This window comes from Monodelphis domestica, chromosome 5, assembly GCF_027887165.1.
Source record: "Monodelphis domestica isolate mMonDom1 chromosome 5, mMonDom1.pri, whole genome shotgun sequence".
NCBI lineage: Eukaryota > Metazoa > Chordata > Mammalia > Didelphimorphia > Didelphidae > Monodelphis > Monodelphis domestica.
In genome coordinates, this window is record NC_077231.1 from 118,262,470 (window position 1) to 118,289,475 (window position 27,006).

At 36.2% G+C, this 27,006-nt stretch overlaps 1 protein-coding gene across 1 annotated transcript in view; it reads right to left on the minus strand.

Annotated features, from left to right (window-relative positions):
* Positions 1 to 332: 332 nt before the first annotated feature.
* Positions 333 to 27,006, minus strand: part of HEBP1 (heme binding protein 1) — a 30,176-nt gene continuing 3,502 nt past the window's right edge. The window contains exons 2-4 of the mRNA XM_056799168.1: positions 21,020 to 21,158; positions 19,054 to 19,234; positions 333 to 754 (exon numbers count right to left, since the gene is read on the minus strand). Of these exons, the coding sequence (XP_056655146.1) occupies positions 583 to 754; positions 19,054 to 19,234; positions 21,020 to 21,158 (492 nt within the window). The 3' untranslated portion in view covers positions 333 to 582. The remainder of the gene's footprint in view (positions 755 to 19,053; positions 19,235 to 21,019; positions 21,159 to 27,006) is intronic.

Below are 27,006 nucleotides of genomic sequence, written 5' to 3' on the forward strand. Positions count from 1 at the left end.
GAATTTGGAAAATATATGTTAAAATAATTAAGATATATAAATGGGAAAAATGAAATATTATATTAAAATATTACATTCAAGTCTTTTTTTAGATTTTTTCAAAGGCAAACCACCTATAAGAGTCTGTGGCAGGAAAAAAATGCTAAACCACAAAGAATATTTTTTCAATCACAAAAATTCAATATTTATAGTTTACTTTTCCTTTGACCTAATCAATGATGGAAAAAAAGTATCTTGTGTACCACAGGATTTCCTGAATCAATTCAATTCAATTCAATAATACCAAACTTTTATTAAGCACCTATTATAGACAAGGCAATGTGATATCCAAATTAATCATAAGAATGGTATTTATTTTAGTTGTACAATGAACCACCCAAAGAAAGGAAACCTCAAAAACAAACTAAAAACCAAACCCACAGCACTGGAAGAATACAATATTGTACTGACTTTGCAGAAAGTTATGCTGTTTATCTACATTCTCCTTTCCGAGTTTTAATCTCCAGTAGAAATTTTTACCATTAAGTTAACTTAAAAAAAAAAATCATTTCCTGGAAGACTTTAGCCCAGTGAGTCAATGACTCACTTTTTCACCAGCCAGACCTCATTACGTCTTCCATAAGGCTTCATGGGAGGGTCATATCCAGTACAGAAGTAGAAATCAGTCTGGTAGTTTTCTGTTCCTTCCAGGACTGAGCGCAGCTGGGCTGCTTGATACACATAATCAGCTTCTTTGGCATAACCACCAAACTGCCTGTTGGGATAAAAAAAAGAGAGAGAGATGAGAGGATGTATTAAGAAATGGCATTCCCCAGCTCTGACAACCAAAAGAGGAGGGAATCTCGGTTCACTCTGCTATTTTTAGGAAAAACATGGGACACAAACCTCCCAAAATTCCAAAAGGAGCTGCCAGGATTTTTTGTTAACCTCATGACCATAGCTTTTCTCTGCCCTGTCTTCTTTAATACTTTCTTTAATTCAGCTCCTCTTCCTTCTCTGCCTCTTTCCCCAGCCAGCCATATGCCCCAAGGAAAGAGAAACAGCTGAAGGAAGTGAGCCCAGACATTTAATGTCTACCAGACCAACTCATCCCTTTTTTCTAAGAGTGGGAGCTTAGAAGCTAAGATTCCCACCATCATCAGCTCCAGACATAAAATCATGGATTAATAATGGGAAGGTCTTTGGGGACCAATTTGTTTAATCCTTTCAGTTTCTAGATTAGGTAAGTGATGATTCATTTTTTTAAAAACCCCTTACCTTCTGTCTTAGAATCAATGCTAAGTATTGATTCCAAGGTTGAAGAGTAGTAAGAACTAAGCAATTGGGGTGAGGTCACATGGCTAAGAAGTGTCTGAGGTCAGATCTGAACCCAGGACCTATAGTTTCTAGGCTTGGCTCTCTATCTACTGAGCCACCTAGCTGCCCTAATGATTCATTTTTTAATTTGAAAAAATTTTTGATGTTTTATCTTTATTTTATTTTAATAACAAATGTCCACCTAAGTTTTCCAAAGGCATATGATTCATGTTGTCTCCTTCTCTTCTTCCCTCTCCTCTCACAGAATTGACAAGCAATTCAATCTAGGTTATACAAGTCTGGTGATTCATTAAAAAAAAAGAATCTAAACAAACCTGAATATAGTCACAAATTAAGAATTTTATATATACTTCATAGCCTGCTCTATATAAAGAATAGGAAAAAGTAGTATCTTATAGAAGGACATTTACTACATCAGTTTTGCGGTTAAAGGATTGGGAAAATATGGTGAGTTAAAGTTTTCCTTTTTTTGATTATTCCCACTTTTTCCCTGACTCCTACTTTAAATTCTCTCCAATGGCCTAATTTTATCAAATTAAGGGTACGGTTCTGCCTTTTCTCTGAACAACTCTCATAGGAATGAGAGGAAATTTGTATTTCTGATGAGCTTTTATGACTCAAAAGTCCATTTGCACTAAGCAAATTCTAGTCAGATTCATTACTTTTGGTGGAGCTCATGCTTGCTCTTTCATAAGTGGTTAGTCATTTTTAGCAAGAACTCAACAATTTGATTATGGAGTATAAGAAAACACCCCATATTTCATCTTTAAGGGAATTCATTATTTTGACATCTGGGCATGGTTGGTAATCCTGGAACATTATAGTCTCTGAGAAATTAGGTTGTGAGTGATCCAAAGGGCAATGGAAAGATGCATGGTGCACTCAGTAAGTGACCACAGCCAACTTCAAGTGATGACCCACACTCACATAGCAAGTCCTCACTGAGGAAATATATGATCAGGAATTAAGGCAGGCTATTCAGGTAGCACAAATGAGGGACTGAAAATGTTACTATTTTTCTTGAAATTGAAAAAAAAATCAGAGAAGGGGTTCTTAATCTGGAGTCTACAGATTTCAGGTAGTCCATAAACATGATTTGGAAAAAAATTATATTTTTATTTTCACTAACCTCTAACAGAAACTTAGCATTTTCTTAAATTACAAATGTAGGTCACAAAAATATTTTAAGCAGGTTTCCATGGTATTCACCAGTCTGCCAAAAGGGTCCATGACAACAAAGCAAACAAACAATTGAGATGCCCTGACTTAGAGGTCATCAACAGATATTTATTAAATGTCTACTATAGGGAGCAGCAAGGTGGCCTAGAGACCAGAGGACCTGGGTTCAAATCGAGTCCCAGACACCTCATAGCTGTGTGACCCTGGAAAAGTCACCTAGCCTCTATTGCCTAGTTTTTATACCACTCTCCTGCCTTGGAACCAATGCATAGTATTGATTATAAGACAGAAGATAAGGGTTTAAAAAATGTCTACTATATTCCAGACACTGTACTAAGTGCTGGAGATACAAAGAAAGATGTTTCAAAATGGTGGAAACTTTCTTGAGGGTCTATGGATGGACATGGACAGGAATGACATAAGCTAAGAAGGAGGCTTCAGAGTGGGAGATCTTGGGTCAGAAATCTTGTCTCTAAGGCTTGCTTACTACCTATGTGACCCTGGGCAAGTCACCTAATCTCCATGGGTATTCATGTCTTCATCTGTAGAAGGAAGGGAATGGACTTGATGACCGTGAAGGTCCCTTCCACCTCTAAATCTGAGCTTATGGATGAAATGCTATTTATTTCCAGGAGAGGGAATACCCCAAACCAGTGACAATGAAAAGTTTAGGCAACAGCTATAGAACATGTATAGAATTGAGATGATTCTCCCTTGAGAGTAGAGAAAGAAAATGTTAGAAGAAATATTATATATGGATGAGGGCAATTTGATATTTATCTTTATTAATGAAATATCTTGAGAAAATGGCCATAAATGGTTTAAATGGTTCTTAATTTAATGTAATTCTTAAGATTACACTAATCATAAGACATTAAACACTGACAATGCTTTGCCAATGATCACAGAATTCAAAACTAGGTGGCAGCTACTTTAAAGAACATCTAGTCCAATGGATGTCTAATGGATCATATCCTCTAAGATTTCTAACAAGTAGTTGTTGAAGCTCCATTATTAGCTACAAAAAAAAATTGTCTATCATGATCTCACAAGGAAAAGTCCAATGGATATTCAGATCGCCCTAATTTTCAGGTAGTCCTTCCTCCTATTGAGCTGAAATCAACCTCTCAGAAACTACTACCCATTGATCCAAACTGTTCTCTTAGGTCAAAGCCTTTCCCAGTTAGAAGAACCTACCAGAATTTGTGCCATTGGCATAGCTTTCAAGAATTCAGATTTACCTTTAAGTTATTGAAAAAGCATCAGAGAAGGACTTTGGTGGAAGATTTTTAAAAATATTATTTGTCATTATAAAATTGATTTAAAATATTTTTAACCTTTACCTTCTATCTTTGAATTGGTACTAAGTATAGATTCCAAAGCAGAAGAACAGTAAGAGCTAGGCAACTAGGATTAAGTGACTTGCCCAGAGTCACACAACTAGGATGTGTCCGAGGCCAGATTTGGACACAGAATCTGTCCCCTCCCCCATTATCTAGGTCTGGTTCTCTACCATACAGAGATACTTAGCTGCTCCTAAAAGTATAATTTAGAAAACAAAGTGATTCCATTTTTACATCAGAAGACGTTCTCATAATTAGCAACTGCTAAAAATGGCTAGCATACACTTGATGTTCAAACCATGATGTGCTAAAACTCAGACAATAAGTCAATTATTTAATTGTTTTGACAAAAACATTTTTCTCTCTGTTTTCCTCATTGCATCTTGAAACATGCATCTTATTTAATGTTCTTATAGCACGTTATGAATCTAAACTCATTATTATAAATTTGTTGTTATTCAGTTGTTTTAGTCATATCTGATTCTTCATGACCCCATTTAGAATTTTCTTAGCAGAGATACTGGAGTGGTTTGTCATTTCCTTCTCCAGACAATTTTAGAGATGAGGAAACTGGGACAAATGGGGTTAAGTGATTTGCCCAGGGTCACACAGCTAGTAAATGTCTGAGGCCAGCTCTGAACTTAGATCTTCCTGACTCCAAGCCCTGGCTCTATCCACTGTGCCACTTAGCCGCACATTTATGATACCACTTTAAAATTTTGTCTTTGTACTAGATGTTATTTACACGCATACAGGATCTGTGATTTTATTCTAGCAGAGTGTAGAAATATTGCTTCAACCACCTCTAGTCCCACTTCATCTATGACCTAGGAGTTAAATTTTAGGGAAGGAAGTACTTAAGTTTTGCAGATGTTATGACACATGTCTAGGGTTGGTAAAGATCAAAAGCATGATGTGAATTCAGGTCTTTCTGTCTTGAAGTCCAGCACTCTATTTACCTCACTAAGCTACCTCTCCTTAAGAATGTAGAAATTCTTTATAGCTCTACCTCCCAAGGATGCTATTCATTATACACCAAACAAAAAACCCTGGTAGCTTCCAAATCCAAATCAACAATCTTTGAAAGCCATAGGAAGTTGCATAAGTGTCATCCAGTAGTTACGCATGAAAGGAGACCTGCTTGTGCTACTGACTCAGCTTATGATGATCTTGGACAAGTAATTTCACCCCCTCTCTGCCTCAGCTTTCAGTGTGTAATGGGAATAATAGGGTACCTCCTCCAAAATTAATGAGGGTGTTTTGAGATTGAACTAGATAATGCCTACAATTGCCTTTGAATTCCTTGAAAGAAATACATACATTAATGCATACATACACATATTAATTACAAGACATTATTATTTATGCCTGGCTTACATGTCTATTAATCTTCTTCAAAGACATTCTCCTGGGTCATTGTATTTCAGTTGACCCAATGAAAAAATCCAATGTGAGTAACAAAATGACCAAGTGACCAAGAAAACCAAGGAAGAACACACAAGCTATTGATTTTGTAAACACAAGAGTTAAAAAGATGGACTATTGTAATGGGAAAAGGATAGAGATAGGATAAGATTTTTAAAAAGTGGAAGCACATACTAGGAACTCAAGGGAAAAGATTTTAGTAGGCAGAAGGTAGAAGGCAGGAGGAACAGTTTGGAAGTGACAACTGCTAGAGCAGTGACTTTCTGTAGGAGGTTGGGTGCTTCCTATCCTGAAGGGTGGAGGAAAGAGGGGCTTGTCGAAGCTTATTTACCTCAACCTGACTGTGGAGGAGTAAACCCCTAAATCATCTTTGGAGGTACTCTATTTGACTGAGAAACACCTAGAAAAGGATCTGACTATACCTGCTGTGCTTTCCAGAAGGTTTTTATCTAAAAATCTTATCAGATAGGCTTTGAGGTTTTACCTCAGGGGTCAGACCCCTTGGAGTGAACATAGCCATTTGAGATCAATCATAACAGTTTTTGGAGACAGCTTTTGAAATAAATCTAACTAACTTTGGAGGGTCATATATAGTCATAGCTTAGTCAGCTTTTGGGGAGTACCTAGATAGAAATAAGGAGCTGGTAAGTTAGCTAGAAGACCTGAAGGCTCCCTCTTGCGAGAGACTAGCTAGATCCTTTAGAGTTAGGGACCCCTTGTTCTGATCCATCAATTTGTAGCCTCTCTTATAATAAAAGAGATACTGGTTGTTTTTTTAATATCAATTGACTCCAAGGCATTTGTGCAACTGGCCCAGTGAGAGAAAGTGATTCTGTTTCACTCTCACTAACCAGAGTTTAGAATACCCAGATATCATAGCTGGGTATTTAGGGGAATCCCTAAGTGGTAATATTCTATCCACTCTAGGTCTGGGTCTCCCTTTTATATCTTTTTTTTCTTCTAGTTGGCGAGCCAGCTAGGAGTCAAACCTGGAATTTTCTGATTACTACAAAAAGAAAGCCAAGTCAGATATTGATGAGAGATAATAATGGATTATACTCACAGGAGAACTGGTAAAAATTACTGGTCAGTGGCAGTAAGACTATCAAGGGCAGGAGTAGAAGTGGAAAAGAAAAGAGAAATGTAAAGGAGAAAGCATGGAACAATGGAGAGGATGCTGGATTTTATAGTTAGAAAGCTTGGTTCAAGTGCCAGTACTTGTTGAAATTCTAACCCTACTACTTCCTGCTTGCATGTTGTTAAATAAGTTGGGTTAGGTGAATTCTGAGATCCTTTTCTACTCTAAATCTATGACCCCAAGTACTAAAATCCCAAGAATGACTTCCCACACACCAACCATTTCAATGCTAATTCTTCCTATACTTTGAATAAGAAATTTATTTGCTGCAAATACACAAAATGGATCCAAGGACAATGTGAATATAGTAGCATGTTTGATGTCCATGATGTCCTTGTCCATGATGTCCATGATGTCCACTGTTCTCTATTTTTAAAAACCAAACAACTAGCAACACCATAATGCCAAGAACAATTGATATATACAACCGAGAAACCTCCAGGGACCCAGTTTAAGCTTGCTATGGTTTTGCCTAACCTTACATTTTTCACTATTCCTGAATAGAACTTTGATTTTCAAGCCAAAGAAGGATCTGTACCAAAACATCCTATTAGTCACTTGATATACATGGAAAACGTCAACTTACAAAGTTTCACAAAAACAAAAACAAACAACATATCAAGCAGCTAATACATTACATGGAAACTTCATCCAGTGGTACCAAAATGTCATCTGATCTGGTAAGTGTAAAATTTTCAAGCTAAGAAAGCTCTGAGCATGAACTGAGAAAAGTTCTATGTAATTATGTAACTATGTAACTACATAGAACCAGTGGGTACAATATAGGTATCCCTTCCACATCACAACTTTCCCCATTGCAGTTTGGCAAAAGAAATTAAATGGAAATTTTGGGGGAGTTTTTTAGAAACCCAGATGATGTAAGAAGACACAGAAAAGTTTAGAAACACAGAAATGCAAGTAAATATACATATAGTATTATTGTGCTCAAAGGAATAATAAAGTGGAGGAATTCCATGTGAACTATAACGACCTCCAGGAATTGATGCAGAGTGAGAGGAGCAGAACCAGGAGAACATTGTACACAGAGACTGATACACTGTGGTACAATCGAATGTAATGGACTTCTTCATTAGTGGCAATACAATGACCCTGAACAACTTGGAGGAATCTATGAAAAAGAAAAAAAAATCACTATCCACATTCAGAGGAAACACTGTGGGAGTAAAAATACAGAAGAAAAACAACTGCTTGAATACATGGGTCGAAGGGATATGGTTGGGGATGTAGACTCTAAATGAACATCCTAGTGAAAACAACATCATTGAAATAGGTTCTGATCAAGGACACAAGTAATACCCAATGAAATTGTGCATTGGCTGCAGGAAGGGTAGGTGGAAGGGAGGGAGGGAAATAAAGTGAATATTGTAACCAAAAAAATTAAATTAAATTAAAAATTAAAAAAAAACAAAATTAAAAAATATATAGTAGTATATATATCAACATATTGTACCTCTTAATAACCAAAATATACACAATTTCTTTTTTAAAGTCAAAATAAGTAAAGTTAAAGGTTGCGAGAATGTGAAAGGCAGCAGTTAACACATAAAGTCTAGAAATGTTAATATTGACATATATATATGATGACCAAATACTTAACCCAAATTTTAAAATAAGCTATTGCAACCAGCCCATAAAAGAAAAAGAAAAAAATTCAAACTTTTCTGGTATGAAAGGGAGGTCAAAATTTTTATGTGGCTTTTCCAGATTGTGGGGGTGCTGTACCCCTATACCCCTGTGATGTGAAAGGGATACCTGTACCAAAGATCTGTTTGTAGAATTTGAGGCCTCTGAAAGCAAAATCCAGAAATGATACTGAAGACAAAATGATGACAGAACAGTACTTGATGTCTTAAATGATTCTGAAACTAAGATGGGCACATTTAGTTTGGAATTAAAAAAAAATACCTTTTGTCTGATGGTATAAACCTGACTAGTCAACTGAGATTAAGTCAATTGAGATACCACAAATGAATAAATTTTTCAAACCCCCACTATAGAGCAGACAATGAATATAGTTCAGTCTTTAAGAGATTTATTAAGTTTACCCCTATGACTGCTCTACTACCACATCACTATGATGATAACAATTTTGACTCTGATGATAAATGGCAAAATCAAGATATCCTGGCATTTTAGAAATTGAATTGAACTTTTGTCAAAAGTCCTACCCACTATCTCCCTAAGTTATTCAGTGGTCCAAATCAGGGATTCAACCACTTAAAGATAAATCTATAGCATATCATTTTCTTTAGGTGTTTGACAATAAAAAATTCTTAACTTTTTCTATGTGTACCATGAACCCCTTCACAATCTTATGAAGCCTAGAGATCTTTTCTCAGAATAATGTTTAAAACATAATTAAATAATCTACATTAGATTACAAGGGCAGCCAATTATGCTGAAATGAAAATATAATTTTTCCCCAGCCAAGTCCACAGAATCCCTGACATCTATCTATGGACTTTTGGGGGTCGATGGACCACAGTTCGAGAATCTCTGCTTCAATAAAACCAGTAAATGCTCAGGAATGAAGAGATCAGCATGGAAAATACTAAAATCTTTTCTTTTCCTAACTTGTCTCCTTTGCAGTTTTTTTTTCTGTTGTAACCAAAAAGGAAATGGGTGAAGGAAATAAAGCCCAAGTTAGAAAAGATGATAGTATAGCATATCTGTGGTCTATAAATGATCATTGGTCTTTTTCTAGGAAGCTTAACATACATCTATTATAAGTGAAATGATATGATCAGGATTTGTTTATTAGGGACACTTTAGTTCAAATGTCTCCTCCCTTGCTTAGCACTGTTGATATAAAGAACACTTCCAAAATGATATAAAACTAATTATGTTTTTAAAAACCAATAGTCCAATTGTGAAGTCATGTTAGAAAAATGACCCGAAGATGCAACATTTTAATACCAAACCCAGTCTATTATTGAGGGCACTTCCGTTTAAAAAAACAATTTTACACCTCAACCTTTTCATGAAATTCTGTCTTTCACAGCCACCAGTAATTATAAAACTTGTCCTACAGAACAGGACCCAGCATTTGGTTATACAGTGCCCCCCAGTGGGCATTTGAAGAATGGTCAATGTGACACAAAAAGTCAGAGGAAATCTCCGAATTTGGCTTTCTTCTGAATTTAAAATCTAAAATAATTTGGTAGAAAGTAGCCTGTCATTTCATTGTTTGTTTGCCTTCCAAGAACCCTGTTTTTCATAGTTTTATTTCCATATTTCTGGAGGACCACATTGACAAGATACTTTTGCTCTGCCAAATCAACTCAAGGTGTCCTCAGTAGACTTACTGAATATCCTTCCCCTACTATGGCTGAGTAAATCTTTTATTTTTTGTTGTTAACTGTTGAATGTTCTACAAATGTTCCGTTTTATTCCAAATTCTAACGTAAAACTTCCAGGGGTCTTAATTAATAGCATTTAAACAGAAAATATAGTCTATAACATATAACATGTACACATATACATAATATACAAAATATAATATGAATGAGAAACTGTATGTCATAAACATGCAATATGCATTCTTCAGCCATGTAGCTCTTCTTGTGAGAACTCTTAGCCCAATCTTTGAATGGTCATGGACCTCATTGAAGAGACCCTGCAGTATTATGAGGAACAAATGGTTCTGCCATTTCCCATCATTACAGGGAATTCAGTGATGTACTTTTTGAGAAAGGATGTGATTTGAGGGTCTCTAGGAAGTAGGTCAGAGCCATTGAACAAGTTTAAAGTTATAACTAAACATTTTGGAACCAGGACAAGCAGTACACAATGCCAGTAGAAGGTCCATCACGAAACATACTTTTGAATCAATTTTGTAATCATTATTAGCAATATTATCTTACTTGCCAACTTGCCATTTAAAAAAAAAAAGTTACTATATAAATTCTCATCTATCTCGATTTCTTTGTAGCAACTGCCACAGTCTACTAATCTCTGTTCTTGGATACTTTTCCCTCTGGGCTTCAGGTCTCTGATTTCTCTCATTTTTCCTCCAACAGGAAAACATGAGAAATAAGAGAACATGTGGAAGTAAGAATTCCTAGATAGGAATGAGGAAAAGCTATTCAAAGTGATTGAGTGGGAGAATAGGAATGGAGAGAAGGAACAGCACCAGCTTCCTCGCCTTTATTCAGGTGTGGATTGGGAGGTGTTCAATGAATATGTAACAAAGCATAGGTGATTGACATTGGTTGAAATGGTAATGATGACAACTTATAGGGTGGATAAATCTAACCCACGCTTTGCAAATGAGTTTGGCTCTGTGCTGTGTTAATAAGTTTGCCTTGGCAAAGTGTTACAGACAAAAGAGTGGTTGCCTTAAACTGTGATCATAAAATATGGTGTAAAGATAATTTTTAGTGTCTTGATTTTATATAAAAAATAAAGTGGTTGCCATGGGAAAAATTCCCAAATATGAAATACCCAAGTCAGCTGGATTTTATGGAGATTTTAATTATTACAAATTAAGGAATTAATGAAAGAGAGAAAGAGACAGAGTAAGTGGAAATAATAGAAAGGCTAGGGCCTAGGCCAATGGCCTAGGCCTTTTCTTTTTAAGAGAGAAAACTGTCAGTCTTTAAATCACTCACCACAAGATCTTTCCAAGCAAAACTCTAGTGTTCAGTGACCCAGCTATCCCAACTAGTCTGAGCTCTAACTCAGCTACCAAAGCTGAATTTACTTCAGCCACTGAGAGAGAGACCAGCCTCCAATTCAGCTCCAAAGCTGAATTCCCCTCAGAGGCCTTCTGACCTCCTTTTAAAGAGAATTTTCTCCTACGTCAGCTCCCCTAAGTTTCTACATCTACTGTAAAAAATAGACTAGAACTCTGGACTTCAATCCCCACAAGCCCCTGCTCCACTTCCCCAAAATGCTTTGTAATCTCATGCAATTCTGAGGTGGGCCGAGATCGAGGAAGGATTTAAGCTGATTACAAAGGCTTTTGTGGTCTCTTTTTGGACTTCCGTTTTGGAGCAGAGGCATCTCTTCCATGATGTGAGATTATCTTGTCTAGGCCACTCTGGACTAGGCACGTGTTTCTTATCCTGTCTTTTCTTTAATCCTTAATCTTCAATAAACCTCTAAAAAATATAATACACCTTGCAGAGAGAAACTAATTTCTACCTGCCTCAGTCTCCCCTAAATTTTAGCTGTTACACTACCAATCACAGTAGACATTTTCCAAAGGACTGACCATTCTTAATTCACACCTGAGTAGACTAAAACTTTTGAGTAATTCACACCTGAGTAGACTAATCTTGTCCTTTGCAAGTTGCCTGATTAATTTGATCTTCATAGGTACTTAGCACCCCTTTGTATTAGATCTAAAAACAGACCTAGCTTAAGGGTTCTTGCTTCACTTTAAGTATGGGTTGGGGACTTTGCATTGTTCAATCAGGAGTTTACAACTTTATCTTCCCCTAAAGTATGCCTAAGTATGGGTGGAGTAATGTTAGAGTTCCCACCTACATTCCTGACTAAAGTCCCTTCATTGAAAAATAAGGGGATAGCAGCCTTAACCAAAAATGTTCTAAGGTAGAGTCTGAGAATTTTTAAGATTCACAAGTTTGAGAAATTTTAAGATTCACAAAAGGCAGTGTGGCTAAGTCAAGAGCCCTTTCAGGAATCACACACTGCCCATCCAGAGGTCTGACCATGTGTTTGGTAATACAATATCAATACATCAATCATATTTCTTAGATGCGAATATGCCTGGAATGCTACACCTCCTACATATATGATCCTCCCTTTTAGTCTCTTTTGCTAGATTATCTGTATACCAGACCCAGCAGGTTTTTCATGTGCCCTCTTCTTTGTATACACATGCTCTCTCTCTGTAATCTCATGTTTCTATGGGTTAGATTATTATCTTTAAGCAGATTTATTTCCAGATCTATATCCAGAACCACCATCTTTCTTAAGCTTTAGTGTTAAGTCAACCAATGCCTACTGAACATTTTGAACTGGAAGTTCCATAGACATCTCAAACTCAACATGTCCAAAACAAAATTCATTATCTTTTCTCTGAAATCTTCCTTTCTCCTGAATTTCTACATTTCTATTGAGGGTTCTATTATTCATTCAATCATTATCTTAGAGTTGGTCTCATTCTTTAGTTAATTAACTGCCAAGTCTTGTTGATTCTACTATGACAACATATTTCACATCTTTCCACTTCTCCACCCTCACAAAATTACCATCCTAGTTTAGGCCTGTATCACTTCTTGACTGGAGTACTGAAATAACTTTCTAATACATCTTCTTTTCAGATGGTCTCTTCTCCAGTCTATCCACTATAAAGTTTTCAAAGTGATTTTCCTAAAGCATAAGTCTGACCTTTACTCAAGATTATTTAGTGACTCCTATTCTCTCTAGGCTAAAAAAATCATTTGACATCGAAATTCCTCTCTGACCTGATTCCAACATATATATACATATATATGTATACATATATATATACACACACATTATATACACACACACACACACACACACACACATATATATATATATATATATAGTTTTATTATATACGTTACTCCCCTTCACAAATTCTGCAGTCTAGTCAAACTAGTTTTCTTGTTCTTTGAACACTATAGTTCCTCTTTTACCTCTGTCTTTATGCTTCCTGGCAGAGGAATTATGGACTAAAGATGCCAAATAAGAAATACACTGTCAGCAAAGCCAATGTGCTGTTTTATTTACTTGACTCTACTTAGTTGTTTGTGGGAATTGCAGGTTGAGTTGAAAGATAGGGATAAAAAAGTATCAAACACAAATACACACAAAACAAAAAGTTCAGAAATTTTTGATACTGCTCTGTCACATTTAACATACACTTTAGAAAAGCAAACAGTATTTGCAAGAGAACTCTGTGGGTTCAGATATAATCTTTTCATTTCACTCAATAAAATCAGAATGAAAAAAGAAACCATTCCTCAAAAAGCATCCCTAAAGCCTTCAAAATTAAGCTTAAGTGCCATTTTCTATTAAAGGAGGCGGCTGGGTGGCTCAGTGGATTGAGAGTCAGGCCTATTGACGGGAGGTCCTAGGTTCAAATCTGGCCATAGACACTTCCCAACTGTGTGACCTTGGGCAAGTCACTTAACCCCCATTGCCTAGCCCTTACCACTCTTCTGCCTTGGAGCCAATACACAGTATTGACTCCAAGATGGAAGGTAAGGGTTTAAAAAAAAAAAAAGGGATAGGGAAGGTAAATACATCCTGATAAAAGGGAGTATAGACAACAAGGAAATATCACTAATCAACATGTATGCCCCAAATGGTATAGCACCCAAATTTCTAATAGAGAAACTAGGAGAATTGAAGGAGGAAATAGATAATAAAACTATATTAGTGGGAGATCTGAACATAGCATACGAATGCAGAAAAGCAGAAATAATTAATACAGCCTTTTCAGATCATAAGGCAATAAAAATAATGATCAGTAAGGGTACATGGAGAGCCAAATCAAAAATCAATTGGAAATTAAATAATATGATTCTCCAAAATCAGTTAGTCAGAGAACAAATCATAGAAACAATTAATAATTTCATTGAAGAAAATGACAATGGTGAGACATCTTTTTAAACCTTATGGGACTCAGCCAAAGTAGTACTCAGAGGAGAATTCATATCCCTGAGTACATATATTAACAAATTAGGGAGGGCAGAGATCAATGAATTGGACCTGCAAATCAAAAAACTTGAAAGCAAACAAATTAAAAACCCCCAGGTGAAAACCAAATTAGAAATCCTAAAAATTAAGGGAGAAATTAATAAAATTGAAAGTGATAGAACTATTGAACTAATAAATAAGACAAGAGGCTGGTACTTTGACAAAACAAACAAAATAGATAAAGTACTGGTCAGTCTAATTTAAAAAAGGAGAGAAGAAAAGCAAATTGACAGCATCAAAGATGAAAAGGGGGACATCACCTACAATAAAGAGGAAATTAAGGCAATCATTAAAAACTTCTTTGCCCATTTATATGGCAATAAATATGCCAATCTAGGCGATATGGACGAATATTTACAAAAATACAAATTGCCTAGACTAACAGAAGAAGAAATAGAATTCTTAAATAATCCCACATAAGAAAAAGAAATCCAACAGGCCATCAAAGAACTCCCTAAGAAAAAAATCCTAGGGCCTGATGGATTCACAAGTGAATTCTATCAAACATTCAAAGCACAGCTAATCCCAATACTATACAAACTATTTGACATAATAAGCAAAGAGGGAATTCTACCAAATTCCTTTCATGACACAAACATGGTACTGATTCCAAAGCCAGGCAGGTCAAAAAGGGAGAAAGAAAACTACAGAACATTCTCCCTAATGAACATGGATACAAAAATCTTAAACAGGATATTAGCAAAAAGACTCCAGCAAGTGATCAGGAGGGTCATTCACTATGATCAAGTAGGATTTATACCAGGAATGCAGGACTGGTTCAATATTAGGAAAACCATCCACATAATTGGCCATATCTACAAGCAAACCAACAAAAATCACATGATTATCTCAATAGACGCAGAAAAAGCCTTTGATAAAATACAACACCCATTCCTATTAAAAACACTAGAAAGCATAGGAATAGAAGGGTCTTTCCTAAAAATAATAAACAGTATATATGTAAAACCATCAGCCAACATCATCTGCAATGGTGATAAACTAGAAGCCTTCCCAATGAGATCAGGAGTGAAACAAGGATGCCCATTATCACCTCTATTATTTAACATTGTACTAGAAACACTAGCAGTAGCAATTAGAGAAGAAAAAGAAATTGAAGGTATTAAAACTAGCAATGAGGAGTCCAAGCTATCACTCTTTGCGGATGATATGATGGTCTACTTAAGGAATCCTAGAGAATCAACCAAAAAGCTAGTCGAAATGATCAACTTTAGCAAAGTTGCAGGATACAAAATAAACCCACACAAGTCATCAGCATTTCTATATATTTCCAACACATCTCAGCAGCAAGAATTAGAAAGAGAAATCACATTCAAAATCTCCCTAGACAAAATAAAATATGTAAGAATCTATCTCCTGAGGCAAATACAAGAACTATATGAACACAAGTACAAAACACTCTCCACAGAACTAAAACTAGACTTGAGCAATTGGAAAAACATTAATTGCTCATGTGTAGGATGAGCCCATATAATAAAAATGACTATCCTACCTAAACTTATCTATCTATTTAGTGCCATATCAATTGAACCTCCAAATTTTTTTTTTTTACCGAATTAGAAAAAACCATAACAAAGTTCATTTGGAAGAACAAAGGGTCAAGGATATCCAGGGAAATAATGAAAAAAAAATACAAAAGAAGGTGGCCTTGCAGTTCCAAATCTCAAACTATATTATAAAGCAGTGGTCATCAAAACAATTTGGTACTGGCTAAGAGACAGAAAGGAGGATCAGTGGAATAGACTTGGGGTAAGTGACCTCAACAAGACAGTCTATGACAAACCCAAAGACCCCAGCTTTGGGGACAAAAATCCACTATTTGACAAAAACTCCTGGGAAAACTGGATGACAGTGTGGGAGACATTAGGTTTGGATCAACACCTCACACCCTACACCAAGATAAACTCAGAATGGGTGAATGACTTGAACATAAAGAAGGAAACTATAAGTAAATTAGATGAACACAGAATAGTATACATGTCAGACCTTTGGGAAGGTAAAGATTTTAAAACCAAGCAAGGGTTAGAAAAAAAATCACAAAATGTAAAATAAATAATTTTGATTACATCAAATTAAAAAGGTTTTGTACAAACAAAACCAATGCAAACACAATTAGAAGGGAAGTAACAAATTGGGAAACAATCTTCATAACAAAAACCTCTGACAAAGGTCTAATTACTCAAAGTTATAAAGAGCTAACCAATTGTACAAAAAATCAAGCCATTTTCCAATTGATAAATGGACAAGGGACATGAATAGGCAGTTTTCAGATAAAGAAATCAAAACTATTAATAAGCACATGAAAAAGTGTTCTACATCTCTTATAATCAGAGAGATGCAGATCAAAACAACTCTGAGCAGATTGGCTAACATGACAACAAAGGAAAGTAATGAATGCTGGAGGGGGTGGGGCAAAGTTGGGACATTAATGCACTGCTGGTGGAGTTGTGAACTGATCCAACCATTCTGTGGGAGTAAAAACACTAAGGAAAGGCAACAGCTTGACTACAGGGGTGGAGGGGATATGATTGAGGAAAGACTCTAAATGAACACCCTAATGCAAAAACCAATAACATGGAAATGAGTTTGGATTGAGGACACATGCGATACCCAGAGGAATCACGTATCGTCAATGGGAGGGGTGGTGGGAAGGGGGGGGGGTAGGAAAAGAAAATGATCTTTGTTTCTAATGAATAATGTTTGAAAATAACCAAATAAAATAATGTTTAAAAAGAAAATAAATAAATAAATAAATAAATAAATAAATGAAGGACTAGAACTTTCAGTTAATCTCTTTAATTTCCACCAGCTACTTAATTTGTTTTTGACACCATAACCATTAAGTCCCATCACAGGGTACCCTCTGGAGTTTTTTCTCTCATCTCCCTTTTCAACTTCCTTTTGTGTACCATCTTCCTCCATGGGATTGTAAACTCTTTGAGGGCAGGAACAGTCTTTCTTTTTCTTATTTCTATCCTCAGTGCTTAGCACATAGCAGACACTTGGATGTTTATCAACTATTGACTAAACATCCCTTGAAGATTTGGAACTTTGCTGAAAAAGTAACTAAATTGTGCATATATAGCCTTTGACTCAGCAATACCTCTAATAGTACTACTGGGCATAAACCTCAAAGAAATCAAAGAAAGAGGAAAAAGATCCACATGTACAAAGATATTGACAGCAGCTTTTTTTTTTTTTGTAGCTCCAAAACTGGAAACTAAAGGGGTGTCCATATATTATGGAATGGCTAAGCAAATCATTAGAATATTATTGTGCCACAACAAATGACAAAATGGACAAACTCAGAGGAAACTGGGAAGACCAAAGAATTGATGCAGAGTAAAGTGAGTAGAAACAGGAAAAAAAATTTATACAATAACATAACAAGAGAAATCAACTTCAAACAACTTATGCTGGGAGCCATCAAAGAACACGCTGTTTGACGCGATCACATGTGGAAACCGGGGACTGCAAAGCAGCTCACAGGAAGGATGGAAACACCCACTGAAACCCCCCTAAGTGACTTTCCTTATTAACATCTCCTTATTATTGTAATTGCTATGATTATTATTCTTACTTAGCCCCAGTAAAAATAGATGAGAGCAACATGTTTGCAGGGTTAATACAGATGTCCCTCTCTGTCCCTCCAGGATATTACCAGGAGATCCCACTTACAAAATTAAACCTAAGGATTCTTATTTACCCACTTACATAGGACCCTCTTTTCTAGGCATAAACACTTCTGGTAAATCTGTGCTCTGAGTTCCCCAACTATATATGGGTCATGTTGATTCTACCCTCTGACCCTGAACTTAGCAACAACTTCCTTTATGTTGTTAGGTTCTATGGAAGCATATATGTTGACAATGAAACTGTACCAAGTAGATGTGTGATTATGAGGGTATAAAATAAAGCCAGGCCTCAGCCAAGGCAGAGCAGTTTATCCTGTGAATCCTGTGCTGAAGGTTGAATGTGAAAGCTGTGTCCCACCCATCATTCTGCTGACACCATTCCACCCTCCCCCCCCAAGATCCTATCCCCTGTGGGAGGCTGGCCCACCCCACAGCAAACTTAGTGGGAACAGCCAGGTAGTTTAGTGGATTGTGAGTGAGACCAAGAGGTCCTGGGTTCAAATCTGACCTCAGACACTTCTCAGCTGTGTGACCCTGAGCAAGCCACTTAACCCCCACTGCCTAGCCCTTATTGCTCTTCTGTTTTAGAACCAATAAATACACAGAATTGATTCTGAGATGATAGATTTTGATACTGGGGTTAAAACAAGCTGCCCACTGCAGACAGAAGTAGCACATTTTTGTATAGACCAATGAGGGATTTTGCTTCATTTGACTACTATGAAGACTTAATTTTTCTTTTGTTACTATTCAGTTAGTTGGTAAGAAGCAAGTAGAAATAAGAGAAAACAAATACTTGTAAATTAAAAAGCATAATTAATTTAAATTTTAAAAGTGCTTTTTGAGTAGTTCTGAATTCTCACAGGGGATATTTTTCTTTCTAAAAGAACACAATAATTACAATTTTTTACAATAATAACATTGTAAAAAGAAACAACTTAGAAAGAATTAAGAACTCTGATCAATACAAAGACCAATCATAATTCCAGAGAACTGATGATGAAACATGTTTTCCATCTACTGCCAGAGAGTAGATAGACTAAATATGCAGAATGAGACACATATTTTGGGAAATCACCAATATGAGAGTTTGTTTTGCTTGACTATGCATATTTATTACAAGGGTTTTTCTTTTTTGTTTCAGGAAAAGGTGAGAAAGAGAACACAAATGCTTGTTAATTATGTTTTTTAAAAATAAAACAACATCATTTAAGGAATTAAATTCTACTTCTTTTCTCTGAAAATAAAACAAAACAAAACACCACCATTTTGGTCTTACTTGGAGTAGACAGTGATGCTTCCCCTCTCTTCTAACTTAATGCTATTATCACTGGGAATTGGAGTATCAGCTTGAAACTGGCTTGGAATCCGGAACCAGACCTTCACTTTCCTCTGCAGAGAGCCATCTTCCTGAGGGAATACAGCAAAGGAGATAGGGATAGTCATCCCCATCCCAACTTCTAAAAATGAAAAACACAGAAACAGCCTCAGAACCAGATGTTAGTTATAGCACCCAGGCTGATGATGAGGCTAAATCTTAAAAACTAGTCTATGATATAATGAACATTGATAACTAATTGTCTTAAAGTCTCTTTCCTTTCTTGTAATGGAGCTGACGCTGAATACTTTAGTTATAAAATTCCAAATAGCACTGGATGGTGTATTTGTAGCATGTCTACTCATGTGTGCAACAATATAATGATGATAGCAAGGTGACGATAGTGTCAAGAAGAGTGTGGGCTGAAGTCCCACTTAATACATACCCAAAAGCTGCATGACTGTAAGTACTTATTATTTTAGCACCATAGGCAACTCTCTAAGAACATAGGCTACAGATGAGCAGCCTAACTACAACCAGGAAGGGTGTTTACATCCTGGCAGAGTCCAGTTACTTTATACTGATGAAACCACAGATCCTTATTGTATTCCTACACCAAAAATTAAATGGTGCAATTTTAGCCAATAAATATTTGCTTAATGTTTACTGTGCATCCAGAAGTATGATATCTTATTTTTGCATAGCACTTCACAGTTTAGAAAGTGCTTTCAAATATATTATAGTATGCAGTGCTCAGGACAAGCATTCTTATCACCAGAGACATTAAATAACTCACCCAAGGCAAGAGAATTATCAGGACTTCCAACTTCTCACACAAGATACGTTCTGCTACAAGATACTGTCATTATGTGAAGGAAAATATTTTTACAACTTTCTATCAGTCTGTGTGCATTCTAAACTCTTTGGTCTTAGAAAGTATCACTGAAATGACAAGTATTTTCTTTCTAAACCTATACTGTCTAAACCTATTTCTGTCTTAGTAACAACTCTAAGAGGACAAAGTCTAGGCAAATGGGGTTAAATAACTTGCCCAGGGTCACACAGCTAGGAAGTGTCTGAGCTCACATTTGAACTTATGTCCTCTTGACTTCAGGTCTGCTGCTTTATCCACCGTGTTACCTGGCTGCTTTGAAATCATAAGCAGTTTCTTAACCACAGTAGTGTAAATTTTAAAAATTAATATTCAATACTCCAAGTATTGTATTTAATAATATTTATTAATATTTAACTTGAAGCAAAAGGAAAATAAAAGACTAGAGAAACAGATAGAGCTCAGCAGCCTCCCACGTGGAAAAGAGAGCGAGGGAGGCATTACCCATGGCTTAAAAACCATACTGTAAAGGATGCATGTAAACAGAAAGGGAAAAGGGGAATTTTGGGATGAGGGAAGAATTCTGGGAGATGAAGTCCAAAGGATACAAAATTTCCACTTATACAGTAGGTTAGTAAGAACTCCAGTAGCAACTTAAAAATTAAAATAGCTCCCCTTTTTCAACTTGTTCAATGTCCCCAATTCCTGGGTTTTCTGACGAGGAAAACCCATACTGGAAGTTATAAATGGTATCATCATTGTACATCCATCCATCACAAAGGAAATTCAGACTATTTTGTTAGCTGATGGTAAGAACTTGGTGGTGCCTTTATTCCTTAATGACTGATAAAAGCTTAAGATTTGTTTTTCAACTTTGTAGATGACATAACTCCAAGAGGGGCAGCTAACCTGGTGGATAACAGAGGTAGGATGCAAAAAGTTTGAAAACTGAATCCAGTAAAATCAAATAGGAATAAAATAATTTTAGGGCAGGCTGCAGCTCAGTGGATAGAGCACACAGCCTGAGGGTCAGGAAGACCTGAATTCCAATTTGGCCTCAGATACACTAGCACTAAGTTCCCATGTGCCACTTACCTTTGTTATTAGAGCCTCCGACATACTTCAAAACTTTGGGCATTGCTTCCTTTAAGGCTTCATCTACGGGCTTATCGATCACTTCTACAGTAGCAAACTTTCCACCTTCACAGGCCCTTTCTTCATAGGTCACCTCTTCCTAGGAAGACAGAACACATCATAATTAAGGGAGAACAAGCCTCAAACTGTAATCTATCTTGACAAAATAAAGCTTTGGCTATATGAAACACAGACCTGTACAGAGCAGTGATGGACGGAATGAGAAAAACTTCAGTGAAATGCCCAATGGGGACAATTAAAGACTCATCATTTACTGGTCAATGCCTTGGAGGCCTTAGAATGAGAACTGAGAAGACACCCATCAATTGAGGAATGGCTAACAAGTTGTGGCATATGATTGTGATGGAATCTTACTGCATTGTAATAAATGATGAGCAGATTAATTTTTTTAGAAACCTGGAAAGATCTACATAAAATTATGAAGAGCAAAATGAGTAGAATCAAGAGAACTTTACACACTGCAACAGAAATACTGTTTGAAGAATAATGTGAAGAATAACTAGGTGGCTCAGTGGATTGAGTGCCAGATCTGGAGTCAGGCAGTCCTGGGTTCAAATCTGGCTTCAGACACTTCCTAGCTGTGTGATCCTGGGCACCATATTTGACCCCAACTGCCTGACCTTTACCATGCTTCTGCCTTAGAAGCAATACTTGTATCAATTCTAGATAGGTAAGGTTTTTTTTTTTTAAAGAATAACTTGTATATGTACACCTCCAAAGAAAGAACTGATAAATAGTAACAATCAAGGCATAGTTCAATGTATGCACATATCTCTTTGTCAAACAAAGTCTTTTCTGTTGTAGGGAATAGAGGACAGGAAGAAGAAACCTAGGAACTTTAATGTAACAAACAAACAAATAAGGAGAAAAAAGAGAAAAAAGCATGCAATTTATCAATCTAAACTCTTCTTTATTTTCAGTGATGGGCCAACTGATTTGAGAGCAATTGATATAGCTTTAAAGTAGCCAGGTGGCACAATAGATAGAGCACTGAGCTTGGAGTCAGGAAGACCTTCTTCAAATTTGATCTCAGACATTTCCTAGCTAGGTGACCCTGGGCAAGTCACTTAATCCTAATTGCCTAGCCCTAACCACTCTTCTGCCATGGAACTGATATTTAGTATTGATTTTAAAGGTAAGGGGTTAAAATTAAAAAGATTTATTGGAACACAGCCACACTCATTCATTTCTATACTGTCTGTAGCTGTTTTTGTGCCACAAAGGCAGAGCTGAATAATTTTGGGACTCTCATTCTTGGCACACAACAGATGGTAATGATGTAGTTATAACTTGACTATATTTTGAGTCCCATGTGTGTCACTGTGTTGCAACATTTTGCTTGCTTTTATTACCAGAGCATATTCATATGATCTGAATCATCCTGAAGATTTGTTGAGCTTTGGGGATCATGATTCTGTTATCCAATTAGTTGTCTCTGCCAGGTTTGTTTAATTTGCAAATTTGATTAGTATGCCATCCATATTTTTATCCAAGCCATTTATAAAAAATATTAAAGAGAATAGGACCATGCACAGATCTCCTGGTACATTCTCCTAGGGGTCTCCTTCCAAGCTGGTTTGAAATCCTAAATTACCCTGGCCATCCAGCTCGTTCCAAATCCACCTAACTGAATCATTGCTTAGTACACATCTTTCCATTAGAAAGAGAAACACACACACACACACACACACACACACACACACACACACACACAGAGTTTATAAATGCTTTGGTAAAATCGAGACTGAATTCTGCTAATCTAACCTATTTTTAAAAACAAAAATGAGTTTATTTTGATATGACCTGTTCTAGAGTCATCCTCGCTCCAAATCTTCCCTAGGTCTGCTTTCCAGTTTTTAGCTAATGATAGTATATATCAGAAAACTGCAGCTAAAGAGGATCTAATAGGTCATTTGTTCCAATGCACTTATTTTCTAATTGAGGAAACTGAGGCAGAGGAAGATTAAGTGACTTAACCAGGGTCACAGTAGTATTTGATGTTGGATTTGAACTCATGTCTTCCTGATTCCAAGTTCGGCACACTATCCACTATGGCACAATGTAGCTGCCTAAGGAAATGTATATTTAGCCTGGAAAAAGTTTTATATATATATATATATATATATATATATATATATATATATATATATATATATATATGTTTGTTTTTTTTTCTGGCAGGATATGTATGTGAAAAGCCGTCACAAGAAAGTGAGATAAGACTTTTTCTGTTTGGCCCCAGAGAAGAAAACTAGGAGTAGTTGCTGAGACAGACTCACATATGCCAGAAGGTAAAACTTCCTCACACTGAGAGCTCTCCAAAAGTGGGATGGGTGGGCTCAGGAGGCTGTAGGTTCTCCCTCACTGGAGGTCTTTACTCAGAGGTTGGATAAATAGTTAGGGATATTGGGGGTGGGGGGGTGGGGATTCTTGGCCAAGTAAGTTTCTTGTAGCTAACATTCTGTGCTTCTAAAGTCACTGCTAATAATTGCAATGTACTCAGGAGTATTCGCTGGTATGTGGCTAGGAAGGAGAAATGCCTTGACTTGAGTGTTCTGACCCTGGATTCAGTGTTCTTTGCACTCTACCACACCAGCTGCTCAAGGCCAACACAGGACGCTGGGTACAGTCCATGAATTTCCTTGGGCAAAACAAGTGTCTAGTGATAAGGCCAACAGCAACATATATTCCTCCACCTATGCCCAGAATCAGTACTTAACATCTGACTCACAAGAACAGAAAAGGGAGGACTAAGATAATGACACATTGGACAAGAAACATCTTTAAGTTGGGAAAGGCTTGTTGGTTCCTTTCCTAGGTGGTAGTAGAAGCTCTAATGGGTACTTTCTGCCTTCCATGTTATAAAACTTTCCTCACAACTACCTTTTAAAGCAAGTCATGCCCTTCTTTTCACAGAGAAAGGTACTGACAGCTCAGGGACTTGCCCAGTCATTCTCCTGGGCAAAGAAAGCCAAGAACATTGTCTAGTGCCCTCAACCACCATAGGTAACTACCACTTTTCTATAGGTGTGATATATAATTTGGGCAGAAAATCTCAAGTTTATCTATATGTGTCTCCTTTATTATTCTGATCTAATTGTGTCCAGAACACAGTTAAGTATCTACATGAGACAACCCAGGATGCTGGTATTCCTGAGGGGACAACATCACTTCACTCTACAACAGTTGCTTCTGCTGCTGACACTTTTGGAACAAAAAAATGCCATTACAACTGGCCATGTGGTCCTTCGTGGGCACAGTTGCCAAAAGGCACAAAAAGAAAAGAAGAGAAAAAAAGAAAGAAGCAAGAGAAATTAAAATACTGATCCAGATAAAAAAGTTGAGAGGTGGGGATCAGTGTTTATTACTAAGCTTATACTTTCACCACTGGTACTGATGTGCAGTGGAGTCATATTTGTGATTGCCTTTAATAAAAAAATGGCTCATGACTACCTATACTGTAGAGAAATAGGGTCTTGAAGAGGCCCAGCTTACAGGCAAAAAGAACCACGTCTGACACGGATTAGTACTAATAAAAGTTAAGTAGTACAGTATAGTGATAATGCCTAATTAAATTTTTCTATTGATGGCACCACCATCTTCCTAGTAACAAGGATGGAAGCCTCAAAACCACCTTGAAGTTTCTAGATTTAATAATGAATATATTCAATATTCTATATTCAATTCACTACCCCAACAATATCTGTTGAATCCATCCTTTCCTCTCACACTGTCAAACCTACTGTATGTCCAATAAAATCACTATCCTAGACTACTGTAATAGTCTCCTAAAACTGATCTATCTGCCCCCAGTCTTTCCTCTCTATATCATGTCTACCAAAACAATTTTTTCAAAGGCACAGATTTGTAAGTGGGATTTTATGCTGGGAATGCAGGGATGGTTCAACATTAGGAAAACCTATTGCTCTATCAATAACAAAACCAACAGAAACCAAAAACTTTTAACAAAATTCAACTCCAATTCCTATTAAAAATACTAGCAAGGCAGCTAGTTAGTTCAGGGATAGAGAGCCAGACCTGGAGATGGGAGGTTCTGGGTTTAAACCTGGCCTCAGACACTACCTCACTGTGTGTCCTTGGGCTCATTATTACCCCTAAAATTCAAAATTGTACTAGAAATGCTAACTGTAGCAATAAGAAAAGAAAAAGAAATTGAAGGAATTAGAAGAGGCAACGAGCAAATAAAGCTATGACTCTTTTGCAGATGACACTAATCAAACAATTAACAACTTTAGCAAAGTTGCAGAATATAAAATAAGTCCACATAAATTTTTCAAGAGCAAGAGATAAAAAGAAAAATCACATTTATAATAACTGATGACAATATAAAATATTTTGGAGTCTACCTGCCAAGACAAACCCAGGAACTATATAAATCACAACTACAAAACACTTTTCACACAAATAAAGTTAGATCTAAACAATTAGAAAAACATTAATTGCTCATGGATAGGATGAGCCAATAAAATAAAATGACAATTCTACCTAAATTAATTTATCTATTCAGTGACATACCAATCAAACTACCCCAAAATTATTTTATAATTCATTTGGAAGAACACATGGTTAAGAATATCAAGGGATTTAATGAAATAATGTATGAAGGAAGTTGGCTTAGCTGTACTGGATCTCATGCTGTATTATAAACAATCTGGTATTGGCTGCAAAATAAGCAGTGGATCATTGGAATAGATTAACATTCAAAATGAAGCAACAAATGATCATAGTAACCTAGTGTTTTACAAATCCAAAGATCCAAGCTTTTAGAACTCACCAATCCAACAAAAACGGCTGGGAAAATAGTATTGCAGAAACTATGAATAGGTTAATATCTTACACCATATACCAAGAGAAAGGTGAAATGGCTACATGATTAGAAATAATGGATGATTTCAGAAACAAATTAGGGGGGGGGCATGGAATAGTTTACCTGTCATATCTATGGAAAAGAGAAGAATTTATATCCAAATAAGACATAGAGAACATCATAAATAGATAATTTTGACAACATTAATTTGAAAGGATTTTTGCATAAACAAAATCAATGCAACCAAGATTAGAAAGGAAGTGATAAATTGTGTGAACAAATTTTATAGCAAATATTTTTGAGAAAGATCTCATTCTCAAATATGTAGAAAACTGAGTCAAATTATAAGAATACAAAGCATTCTCCAATTGGCAAATCATCAAAGGATATGAATAGGCAGTTCTCAGAAAAGACATTGAAACTATTTTTTGTCATATGAAAAAATGCTCCAAAATAACTATTAGAGAAATTTAAATTAAAACAGCTCTGTAGTACTACCTCACACCTATCAGACTGACTAATATGACAAAAAGGAAAATGATAAATGTTGGAAAGGATGTGGGAAAATCGGGACACTAATACACTGATGGCAGTGTTGTGATCTGATACAACCATTCTGGAGAACAATTTGGAACTATGCCTTAAAAGGCCATAAAACTATGCATACCCTTTGACTCAGTGATACCACTATTAGGTCTGTATCTCAAAAAGATCAAAGATTATGGAAAAAGACCTATTTGTACAAAAATATTTATAGCAGTTCTTTTTGTGGTGGTAAAGGGCTGGAAACTAAAGGATGTCTGAGGAATTGAGAAATGGCTGAACAAATAGTGGTACATGATTGTAATGGAATAATACTATTTTGCCATAAGAAATGAAGAACAAGATGATCACAAGAACAAACATGAAAAGACTTATATGAAGTGTTGCAAAGTAAAATGAAAAAAAAAACAGGATAACATTGTACATAGTAACAGCAATAATGTATGATGATCAACTGTGATTGACAACTATTATCAGTAATGCAAGGACCTAGGACAATACCAAGAGACTCCTGACAAAAAAGGTTATCCATTACCATAAAAGGAACTGATGAAAT